Here is a 12,507-nt window from a genome sequence, read left to right on the forward strand (position 1 = left end):
CCTTTGCAGCTGCTATTTTAAAAAAGCCAAATGCACTTCCGTTCACAGTTCGGGCGGAAAAGGAAAGCGAGGCGACATTTGCACCCCTCCCCCCGGGATAGCTGAGAGCCTCTCTAGGAGCCCGGCTGCAGTTTTGATTTTTGTTTTAACCCTTTCAGGATCTCAAGGCCTTTGAAACTGCACATGTATTCGCGACTGAAGCCCCGTCGAAGAGCGACGCGGGGGTTGGTTGCTTTGCTCGCGCCTAGGCTCCAGCAGTCGCTTGCTAATTTGGAAGGGAGTGAGGATTTCCTCTCCGTAGAGTTGCCAGTTATTAAACCGCATTGGAAGCAGGGCTTTTAAGAACATAAGAGACGCCAATGTTGGATCAGGCCAAAGGCCCATCCAGTCCAACACTCTGTGTCACTCAGTGGCCAGAAATCCCAGTGCTATCAGGAGGCCCACCAGTGGGGCCAGGACACTAGAAGCCCTCCCACTGTGGACCCCCCCAAGCACCAAGAAGACAGAGCATCACTTGCCCCAGAGCCCCTATCTATACCTTGTGGCTAAGCAGGTGCAAAGCCAACAAGAGTCCCAGGTGGATGCAGCCACCGTGTCTGCAGGGGATTGCAAAAGGGTGACTGGTTGAATTGCTGGCGTGCAGATATGGAGGGCAGACATTTTATAGCTGTAGGAGTTATGTGGCGTGCAGATACGGAGGGCACAGACATTTTATAGCTGTAGGAGTTATGTGGATGCTTATTATTATACCCCGCTTTTCCCTCAGAGTGGACCTCAAAGCGTCCTAGAAAGAATGCCATTCTCTCCACCTTCGTTTTATCCTCATAACAACAATCCTGTGATGTCGGTTAGGCTGAGACAGAATGATGGGCCAAGGTCACCTAGTGACTTTCCGTGGCAGAGCAGGGCCTGGCTCTCCCACATCCCACAGACAGGTGTGTTAGTCTATCATGGTAAAATAAAACACGCATTCAGTTATGGTGCCACCAGATCCCTGTTTTATTTAGCCCAAATATAGTGATCAGCCAGACCTCTTCAGCAAGAAGGACCCACACATTTTTCACAAGGGAAATGTTAAAAGGGCATATGTTCGGAATGCCTTGTATCCTGTGGCCATTCTGGATTGACTGGAGCCGTAGTTTTCAAATTGTGATCTGTGGATGTTTATCAGCGGTTTCTCAGTCCACATGTCAGTAACTACATAGAAACTTCTAGGAAAAATAATTCTCCCACCAGCACCCATCTTCTGCAATGTTTGGGGCCCAGAAGCGTTGGAAGTGGTGTGCCTTGTAAACCTCAGTGTGTGGGGTTTGTGGGGCAGAACTTGGAATGAATCTTGCAATAATTCAAAGGGGATTTAAAAATTTTACTTTTCACTTAACATGGTATCATGTAACAAAAACACAGAATTTAGTAACACAACAGAACAATTATCTTTTAAAAGTCCAAACAATTAACCTTCCCCTCCTTCACAGTTTGCCACCCCCAAAGTCCATCTCTTCCCTCTTGCTGGTGGCCCAGCCGCCCAGGAAGTCTCCAGTTCAAGGGGCTTCAAAGATGAGGGTCCCCAATGAACTCCCCCTTAGATAACACGGCCCTGGAAAAAAAAGATTCTAAATTTTACAATTTGGAACAAAAGTCTCCCTCCCTTAACAGTTTTCATACACAAATCATAGTTACCTTAAACAAGGTGTTAAGAGCCTGTGTGATTAAGGTTCAAACTCCCCAACAAGAGCCGTCTTGCTTCCCCCTTATGCTTTCCACACATTCTGCACCCTTCTGCATCTAAAGGCTCCACCCCTAACTGGCTCATTCCATTCCTAGCTAGGGGTCACACCTGCAGTGTAATGTCTTATATCTGGTGATGGTGTAGTAGAAAATGCTCAAGTAACATCCAGGCATCCAACAGAGGAAACAGTTTAGTTTATTAACAACTCAAGGCACCTCCGCGCAAAATCAGAAGCTGACCACTACTGCCAGTAAAACACCAAGGTAATAAATACTTACACTGAGCTGGGATCTCAGTGGGATACAATGCCATAGAGTCCACCCTCTGACGTATCCATTTTCTCCAGGGGAACTGCTCTCTGTAGCCTGGAGATGAGGTGTAATTCCAGGGGATCCCCAGGTCCCGCCTGGAGGCTGGCATCCTTACCTGCGCAGCATGATTTTGTTAGGGCTGCCAACTCCAGGTTGAGAAACTCCTGGAGATTTGGAGGTGGGATCTGGAGAGGGCAGGGTTTGGGGAGGGGAGGGACCTCAGCAAGGTTATCATGCCATAGAGTCTACCCTCCAAATCAGCCATTTCCCCCAGGGGAACTGACTTGTAGTCTGGAGATCAGTTGTAAATCCAGAAGATCTCCAGGTCCCACTTGGAGGTTTGCAACCCTACTTTCAGTTCCTGGGTGAGATGGTGAGGCTACAAAAGCACTTAAAAGTAGTAAAGCAGACATTTCACTTCCTGTGGCTCAGCCTGGGAGGGAGAGAGGCCCTAATCACATCTTTCTGGATCAACCTATGGTCTGGTCAAACTGCAAGTGCTCTGGGACTTGTAGCAGCCAGTGATTTTTAACACTTAATTCCCAGGTATGCTGGGGCCTGATTCAGATTGGAACTGCAGTTCATGCAGAAAAGGAGACTGAAGCCCCCTCCACACCCTATTCTCGACCTGAAATGGCACCGGCGGGGAGCTACTCTCTGTCCTGTTAGGGAAACTCGGTAATTGGATAATGTTATGTCCGCTGACCGCCACCAGGGGCCAGCGAATACCCCAGAGCTTGACTCTGTAAGAACAATGGGGACTAGGCTCCTAGTCTCTCCACTTGGGAACCAATAGGACCGTGGCGGGAGATTTAAACCCACCAACGGGATCTAGGGGGGGCGTCCCCAGGTGTGTATATAGTTGGCCAGCCGGCCGTTAGTTTTTGTCTTTGCTGTGTACTAGTAAACCATGCTGATCACTACATCAGTCTCCGTGGTTTTTACATGCGTCTAACCCACTACACTTCAGATAAAAAACATATAGTGGCTTCTCAGGGCTGTTTCAGGTTGAGAAAACAGTACAGGGAAAGTGGGGAGAAAGCTGTTGCTAACTTATTTATTTTTTATTTGTATTTATACCCCGCCCTCCCTGCGGGCAGGCTCAGGGTGGCTTACAGCCATTGCCACCTTTGTCTAGCTCTGCCCACCAGCAGCATTTAGACTTTAGTGTCCTTAGGACAGGTACCCGTTGAATGACCCTTGTTTTTTCTTTGAGGGTGACAACTAGGCCAATTCTACAGCTGCAAGGAGGTGTTTATTAGAGAACCTGCTAAATGAGAAGGGCATTTAATCAAAAAGATGGGCCAGTGAGTGACACATGCTCACATTCCCCATGTAGGTTTGCCACCAAGGCAGTAACTGGGGAGAGGGCGGGAGTCACCGTGGGACAGAAACTATGTATGAGCTCCTCCTGTCTCTGGCCATGTTTCTCCTTTAAACCAACTGGCACGAAGCAATATTCTTTTATTATTTTTTATTGTTTTATATTTTTACATACAGCAACAAAACCAAACAAGAAAATAAAACAAAACAAAATCATCTGATAATTTCCTATTCAGTATATAGATGATGCCATCATATTATGTAATTGTTACCAACTACAAAATCCCCCACAAAACATGAAAATATATGAACCAGAAACAAAAGGAAATAAGGAAAGGGAAATAAAAAGGGAGGGGGGAAGCTTCCATCCAATTTGGCTGTAATTTAACATAGATTTATTAAATCCATTTCTGATTGATAATATCCTCTAAGTTCAATACCTTAGTCAAATGTTCAGATAAGGAGCTCCATCCAATTAAAGAACATTTTTAAAAGAGCAATATTCTGGGAAATCCATTAAACAAATTATGAAACTATTCCAAATTATCTTAAAATCATTTTTTCCTTCCCTGAATTAATCTAATTGTATTCATTTTTCAAGTGCCACTATATTTCTTAATTTAGCGTGCCATCTATCTAAGGAAATCTCTTTAGCATTCTTCCAACACTGGGCAATAAGTATCTTAGCTGCAACTAAAAGACAATTAATAAATGTTTTTGTTTACATTGAGAGTTTTCATTGACAAATAAATTGAGCATTGCTAATTCAATGGTAGGTTTTATTTGTTCCTAGGGTTATTTTACCAATCTCTATAAATACTGATTTCCAAAAATTTGCTATAACTGGACAGGACCACCAGATATGTAAAACATCTCTAATTTATCACAACCTCTCCAGCAATTTTTATTCTCTATTTTCATTAAATGGACTATCCTAACTGGGGTCAAATGCCACCTTTGAGATACCTTTAACGCATGCTCTTGTAGAAATTGATTTATAAGGAAATTGTTGGAATATTTGTTTCCAATCCTTGTCATTAAATTTAGTATTCAATTCTACTTCCCAGTTCTTTTTAATCATCTGCATCAGAATTTGCCCCTAACTTAATAATATCCTATATATTTTAGTAATTAATTTCCTCTCCTCCTTATCTATATTTCAAATTAATTCTTCAAATTCAGTTAATGGTCTGTTAATTTGATCTTTAACTTCCTTTTTTGGGAGGAAACTTAAAACCTGATGTTTCAACAGCAATGTTGTCCCTTTCGGAGTCCTTCCTTCAGTCCAGAATTGACTACTATTATTCAATATTTGCCTTCATTAAGGTTATTTGATTAAGAAGAGTCTCTGCACCATGAACTGTAATTTTTAACTGAAACAAATTCGGGGTGATACAAAATGGGGGTAAATGGGGAAATCCCTGAGTATAGTACACTTTTCCATTTCCTCCACACCAGAATAGGGCCATGGAGTGTTGACGACGAGTTCAACTTCAATTTTTTACACAAAGCATTATCATATAGGCCAGACCCCTGCGAGGGCAGCAGAAACCCCGTTTTTGCAGGGTGCTTCCCTGCCACCAGCCAGCTGGCCAGCGAGGGAAAATCCCACCCCCAACTCGCCTGAAAGGCAACATGACACCATCGCCCAGAAGTGACGTCATCACGTCGCTAACGTCACCCAGCAACACTCTAGTTTTGAGGTAAAACTCTATGGTAAAATCAGCCACAGACCATACAGTTTTGCCCCAAAACGAGAGAATCAACCTGCTGAGGTCAGCAACGTGATGACATCACTTCCAGGTGACAGAAGATCTCAGAAAGGACCAAGGATCCCTCTGCTGGCTGCCAGGTATAATGAGTGATAATCAGGGCTCTTTTTGTAGAAAAAGCCCAGCAGGAACTCGTTAGCATAATAGGCCACACCCAACAGCAGGAACTCATTAGCATATTAGGCCACACCCCTGACAGCACAGCTCATTAGCACATTAGGCCACACCCCCATGTTACCAGAAGTGTGCTCATTCAGCCAAACCCACCTTTTGCTTGTTATTCTGTTTACCTTGTTTGTTGTCAAAACCCAGGGCCTTTTTTGTAGCAGGAACTCCTTTGCATGTGAGGCCACACACCCCTAATGTAGCCAGTCCTACTGCGTTTCTGCTGTTGGGTGTGGCCTATTATGCTAATGAGTTCCTGCTGGGCGTGGCCAACTTGGGAGCCAGCCGGAACTCCGTTCCTGTGCGTTCCTGCCCAAAAATAGCCCTGAGTGATATATTCCCCTGTCTCTTTGAATTTAACTCTCTCTAACACTAGCCAACTTACATCCTTAGAGAAGGATAAACAAAGGGTTAGATGTCTCAATGGATATGCATCCTAGTATAAAGCAAGACTTGGAATGCCTCACCCTCCTCCTCGAATAGGGTGATACCTTAGAAGTTTTGCCATTCTTGGATTTCTAAGAGTTAAAAATAAATTGATCTGGTTTTAATTGCCAATCCTTCAAAACCTTATCTAAAATATAAAGAGGTAACACATAGAATAGAAAAGATAATTTTGGAAAAACAGACATTTTAATCATTGCAACTCGAGTAGTCACAGCGATTTTCTGCTTAGCCCGTCTAATTAGATTCAGTTTTATCTGCCTCCACAATACTTTATAGTTATATTGATACATATTATTTAGTTTTTTTGGAATAGATATTCCAAGACCCACGGCTTTCCTGATTGCATCTGCAATAAAATGTTTCAGAATAAAACCATATTGATCTGAATTTACTGATGTCAGAATACAAACTCTCAATCTAGACGCTAATATTTTAGTGAACATTTTATAATCTGACTGTATTCATCAATGAAATCGGGCATAAGGTTCCCTGGATGCTGGATCTTTATTTAATTTTGGTATTAAAACTAATCAGGGGTCATTTGGGGGGGGGACGCGGGGGGACGCCATCCCCCCTGGGTGAGGTGCGGGAGGGCGGGGCCTGGAGCTCCCTGCTGGTGCCCGCTGGAGGTCGCCGCCGGCTGTGGGGAGGACACACTTCCGGTGATGTCAGGGGGTGTGGCATATGCTAATGAGTTATGCTAATGAGTCCCCCTAGCTCTTTTTCTACGAAATGACCCCTGAAACTAATATAGCTTCCAAACAAGAAGGAGGCAATGGGGAACCCTCCACGATCATTAAATAGAGGAAGAAGATGGGGGGGGTGTCAAAATATTTTTATAATGCTTAAAGAATTCTGATGTTGAACCCACCTAATCTAGGTGCCAAACCTTTTTTTAAATGAATTAATTGCCACATTAATCTCTTCTAAAGTTATATACTATTAACAAGTCCCTAATACAGTTGGGGAATAGTCACGGAGAGACAATCATCATTAATTGCTGAAGGTCGGAGCTGATTCCACCTATAAAGATCATTATACAACTCCACAAAGGAGTGGCATGAAGCAATATTCTATAAGAACAAAGAGAAGGGTTCCCACATAAATTGGAGCCCTGAAGCATTCTGAGAAATTTGGGAAACTTTTCAAAGCAATAGTTATTGATGATGGTTAGTTACCTTTATGCTGGTACTCTGTACTGGGCCACATCCCCTCATTTGTACTATTCGGATTGCCTCACTCCTTCATTCTTTCCCATTTTTTCTCTACTGTGAAACCACAAAGTAGCCATTCCCAGAACAGCCACGGTGATGTATTTTATCTATCTCCCTATCTGGCTTGTTCTTATCCTACCTTCCTCCAAGGAAATCAAAGCTGTATGCAAGTTTCTGTCCTCCATTCACGTTGTATTATTGTTATACAACCCCGGGCAACATTAACAAGAGATACAGCGATGACAATAACAACAGTCAGACCATTCTCCCCCCTCCCCAAATTCCAGCGGTTTGTATTTCAAAATAGTAAACGTTTTGAAGTCAGGGAAAACTGCCAGTGGGAGCGGGTTACGAGTTCAGTGTTGTCTGTTCCGACCGGCAGAGTGCCACGTGGAGAAAAGTCTCGTGCAGCGCCCAATGTCCCTTTTCAATGGCGAGGACAAGCAGTGGAACCCGAGACCTTCTGCATGTGCTGCCCCACTGCACCACGTTCCCTCCCCCAGTTTCCTTACTTGGTCTGCTGGAGATGACTGTTTCTTCTACGGGCCATCAACACACCTGCATATCATTTCCCAGCACAACCTCACAGACTTCTGGGCAAACCCGTTCATCCACAGTCATACCTAAAAGCTTGGAGCACCAACAAGGCATTATGAGAGTTCCGGGAAGACGTGCAATCCCCATCCGTCACACAAGCACACCTCTGGCGACCAACGGTTGGGATACGGAGAGATCGAGGCATCACACCTGGCTTGTGAGCTTCCTTGTCGAATCTGGTTGGCTGCCGTCTGAAGAGAGGGTGCCTATTTGGGTGGACCATTTGTTCTGAACTAATATGCCGTTCTTCACTTCCTATGTGCCAGGGCTGGCCCTGCCTTGAGGTGGTTTCCTCGGATGCCATTCAATGTTCCCTCTAAGCTGTGGAATCTTGTGAGCAAAAATTCCACATTGTGAGCTACTGGCATTAAAGTTGTGAGCAAGCGATTTGGCTACTGAATAAATTGGTTTGCTCTGGAGCCATCCTTCCTGGGCTAAGACAAAAATGTGTGAGCCGCAAGCTAAAAAACTGTGAGCCAGCTCACACCAACTCAGCTTAGAGGGAACACTGGTGCCATTCAAGTCGAGCAAATTGTCCGTTATTTCTTCCACTATCATCTATTATTATTTATGCTATTATTATCATCCAGTTAATGGAATCTTCCTTGATCCATAATCCGAGTAAGACGATGCTTCCAAAATGGAAAAATAAGGGCATATTTGGTTTTTAGAAGACATCCTTGTTGCAGCAGGTACCATTTTGAAAGAGGCACGCCCTCCTTTTTGAAAAGAGGGGACTGTCTACAGTTTCTATAAGCGCTTATGTTTTGAAATAGGACTTCTTCTTTTTTTTAAAAAAATGTGTTCCTTATTTACCAGGAGCACTTTGTCAGTCCAATCAGGTGGGGGTTTGGGTCAGTTACTCAGCTGCTTTGTGCTATTCCGCAAGAGTCTTTGGAATTTGGTTGAATGCCCTTTTGTTGGTCCAGAGAGGACTTGGGCGGTGACCCTGTGGCACCTGGGTGGACACGGGTGTGCTTGACAAGGTGTGAACGCTGGCTGAACCTCTGCTCACAGACCTGGCATGCGTAAGGTCTCTCGCCTGTGTGCGTGCGCACGTGCTGCACCAAGGAAGAGCTGTTCCTGAAGCGCTTGGGGCAGGCGGAGCAGGCGTAGGGGCGCTCCCCGGTATGCACGCGCTGGTGGACGGTGAGGATGGAGCGGTGGAGGAAGGACTTGCTGCAAACGCAGCAGCGGAACGGCTTGCTCCCGCTGTGGATCTTGCGGTGCGTCCGCAGGTTGCAGCTCTGGGTGAAGGCCTTCCCGCACTCCGGGCACTTGTACGGCCGCTCGCCGCTGTGCGTCCGAAGGTGGATGTGTAGGTTGCTTGGGTGGCCGAAACGCTTGTCGCACTGCTTGCAGGCATACGGCTTCTCCTTGGTGTGGACGTACCGGTGACGGCGCACGTCGGCCCTCTGCTTGAAGGCCCGCCCGCAGTCTGGACACGCGAGGTCTGAGAGCACCGAGGCACTGAACGGCGGGTGCCACGTGATGATTGGGATGGCAGTCTCAGGGAATCTCCCCTTGACGGGTGGCGGCTGCTGTTTTTCCTCCTGGGGCTGGCTCTTCTCCTGAGGAGGGGTGTCATCTGGCAACGGCCGTTCCTTCTTCAGCTTGGGAGGCCCAACGCTTGCCTCAAGTGTAGTTCTCAGTATGGGAGGTTCACCCTGCAACGATGACTGCTTCTTCAGCTTTGGGGGTCTGTCCTGCTGCCCTGGTCTCTTCTTGTGCTTACGGGGCTTGGGGGTTGCAAACACGGTGTTAACTCCCTGCCCTCCAGATGTTTCTCCTTGCAAGAGTGACTGAGACATCTGTGGCCTGGAAGCAAGATTGGTTATCAGCGGTGTCTCCTGTATCCTTCTTTTGGGATTTTTACCTTTGGGGGCTGATGCTTGCCTTTTCGTGGGGCGATTTCTGCTTGGGGACGTGTTTGCGTGCCCCTGTTTGTTTGCGTGCTCCTTTTTGTTTGCGTGCCCCTGCTTCTCAGGAGTGGAAAATTCATGGTTAACCATACCCACCGGGCCTGAATAGTCTAGATTTGCTTTTGTTGCCGTGGCATCTCCCATCTCCACTATTTGGCCTCTCTTTGCTGCAGGCCTCTTCTCCCGTACCAGTTTCTTAAAGGCTAGAAGCAGTGCATTTCCTGCAAGAGAAAGAATTAAAAACTGAGGCAAGTTTGTCTCTGAAGGGCCCCCCTCCCGATAGCTGCTAGTCCAGATTTCTGGTTGATGATAAGAAAAAATGCATATAGGATGTGGTGTGGGGAGGAAAGACTATCATATCATTCATATGTTTTTGGTGCAGAATAGGAAGAAGCATAAGACGTTCCACAGCCACCTTCTGCTCCAGGTCCTGTCCATCCTGTGGCCCTCCTGGTTCATCAATGAGAAAGCTAACCGAATGGGAATGAATGATCTGTGCTGAAGGACCCCAGAGATTACAAGAGCCAGAAATCAGCATTTGTTGTTGCTGCTGCTGCTATTGAATTCTGTAGGAAAATAAATATTTGAAAAGCAAGGACAAGAGAGAGCCAGTGTAGTGTAACGGTTGGAATGTCAGACTAAGAGATGGGAGACCCGGGTTCGATTCCCCACCCTGCCATGGAAACTTGTTGGGTGACCTTGGGCCAGTCACGCATTCTCAGCCCAGCCTCCCTCACAGGGTTGTTGTGAGGATACAACGGAGGCAAGGAGAAGGATGTGAGCTGCTTTCTCCCGGTCAGGGAGGAAGGTGGGATCTTCTAAACGAAGCAAATAAATAAAGTTAGGAATCTGATTCCCTTCATTTATACCCTGCTGTCAGTTCTGTGAAGAGGACTGTATACATACCCAAAATGTGATGACTGAACTTCCACCGTTAGTTTACTATTGAAATTATGCACATCAGGAGGAGAGACCCTAAAACTGGAGTCCCTGACCTTCCTGAGCCTGCGAGCGCCTTTGGAATTCTGACCTGGGGCAGTATACTGGCACAGGCCAGATCATGACAGGTGCAGAATAGGAAGAAGCATAAGAAGTTCCACAGCCACCTTCTGCTCCAGGTCCCGTCCATTCTGTGGCCCTCCTGGCTCATCAATGAGAAAGCTAACCGAATGGGAATGAATGATCTGTGCTGAAGGACCCCAGAGATTACAAGAGCCAGAAATCAGCATTTGTTGCTGCTACTGCTGCTATTGAATTCTGTAGGAAAATAAATATTTGAAAAGCAAGGACAAGAGAGAGCCAGTGTAGTGTAACGGTTGGAATGTCAGACTAAGAGATGGGAGACCCGGGTTCGATTCCCCACCCTGCCATGGAAATGTGTTGGGCGACCTTGGGCCAGTCACGCATTCTCAGCCCAGCCTACCTCACAGGGTTGTTGTGAGGATACAATGGAGGCAAGGAGAAGGATGTGAGCTGCTTTCTCCCGGTCAGGGAGGAAGGTGGGATCTTCTAAACGAAGCAAATAAATAAAGTTAGGAATCTGATCCCCTTCATTTATGCCCTGCTGTCAGTTCTGTGAAGAGGACTGTATACATACCCAAAATGTGATGACTGAACTTCCACCGTTAGTTTACTATTGAAATTATGCACATCAGGAGGAGAGACCCTAAAACTGGAGTCCCTGACCTTCCTGAGCCTGCGAGCGCCTTTGGAATTCTGACCTGGGGCAGTGGCCACACACACAAAATAAGAACATAAGAACATAAGAGATGCCAAAGTTGGATCAGGCCAAAGGCCCATCCAGTCCAACACTCTGTATCACACAGTGGCCAGAAATACCACTGCCATCAGGAGGTCCACCAGTGGGGCCAGGACATTAGAAGCCCTCCCACTGTTGACCCCCCCCCCAAGCACCAAGATGACAGAGCAAGGGGCGGAGCCAACTACAACATGACTGCGGCAGAAGGTGGAGTCACACACATAGCGGACTCCCAAGTTCAGGAGAGAAGACGGGTAATTTAGCTGCCACTGAAGCCATATTATTTTAATTGGCTTAGCCAATCAGGTCTGCCTTGGCCAATCAGAAGCACGGATGGGTAAAGAAAGTGGGTGGGGCTAAAACATTTGCTGGATGCCATGAAAGGTGCCAATGGGCACCATGTTGCGGACCCCTGCCCTAAAGTGCTCAAGCCATAAAATCGGTCCTTGTCTCACCGTGTCACTGAGGTCTCACTCGATTTGGTTTCCTTTCCTTTCCCCCTCTGCCACAGCCTTTGTTCCAGGCCCTTGCCTGTATGCAGGATCAGACCCTAGTAAGTCAAGTCAGAGGGCACCGATGGCTCACTCCACACACACCCCTCCTGCATCCAGAACATCGATGGGTTTTTAAACGTCACCAGAGCAGTCTTAACCTTTACACTGATAACCACGAGATCTCAGACAAGCTTCCGGATGTTGACTCAAATACTTGCATGCTGACTCACACAGTTCTAGAGAATCTGTTTGCCTGGCCACCACCCAGACTTGGGAACAGGTTTGCTAATATGGTGGTTGGCTCAGAAACCCAAGATTTCTCTCTCTTTTTAAATTAGCAGCTTTCAGGTTCTTAATAGCAGAAAACAAACCTGAAACACAGAAGAGGTTTCTTTTGAAAACAGTTAAGGACTCTAGGATCAGCCTCGATGGGAGGTCATTATTACTCAACAGCAGGCCTTCCATCCCAGACGATGGTTCTGCCCAGAGGTCATTTCGTAGAAAAAGAGGTGCAGGAGCCCATTAGCATAACTAATTAGCATAACTTATTTGCATATGACACACCCCCTGACAACACTGGGAGTGTGTCAGAAGGCAACACCCACCGCTCAGGCTCCACTGGACTGTTTTGGATTGCTAGCTATTGGGGGGACGGGGATGTGCAGATCTGTCCTCGCAGAGGAGGGAGAGCTTGTACCTGAATAAAACTTGGTCTTAAAGGTGCCACTGGACTGTTTTGGACCGGGGACCGGGGGGGGGGGCTCTACAGCTTAC

The 12,507-nt window shown here is 46.5% G+C and overlaps 1 protein-coding gene across 1 annotated transcript; it reads right to left on the bottom strand.

Annotated features, from left to right (window-relative positions):
• Positions 1–8,250: 8,250 nt before the first annotated feature.
• On the bottom strand, positions 8,251–9,691 carry LOC107117426 (zinc finger protein 771-like). The gene has a single exon (XM_015419539.1). The coding sequence runs from the start codon at positions 9,622–9,624 to the stop codon at positions 8,422–8,424; it is 1,203 nt and encodes a 400-aa protein (XP_015275025.1). The 5' UTR covers positions 9,625–9,691; the 3' UTR covers positions 8,251–8,421.
• Positions 9,692–12,507: the final 2,816 nt, after the last annotated feature.

The sequence above is a fragment of the Gekko japonicus genome, unplaced genomic scaffold (assembly GCF_001447785.1).
Source record: "Gekko japonicus isolate JY-2015 unplaced genomic scaffold, Gekko_japonicus_V1.1 scaffold923, whole genome shotgun sequence".
Taxonomy (NCBI): domain Eukaryota; kingdom Metazoa; phylum Chordata; class Lepidosauria; order Squamata; family Gekkonidae; genus Gekko; species Gekko japonicus.

Excerpts from the sequence above, each read along its gene's own strand:
- LOC107117426 (XM_015419539.1), bottom strand. The coding sequence starts at position 9,624 with ATGGGAGATGCCACGGCAACAAAAGCAAATCTAGACTATTCAGGCCCG.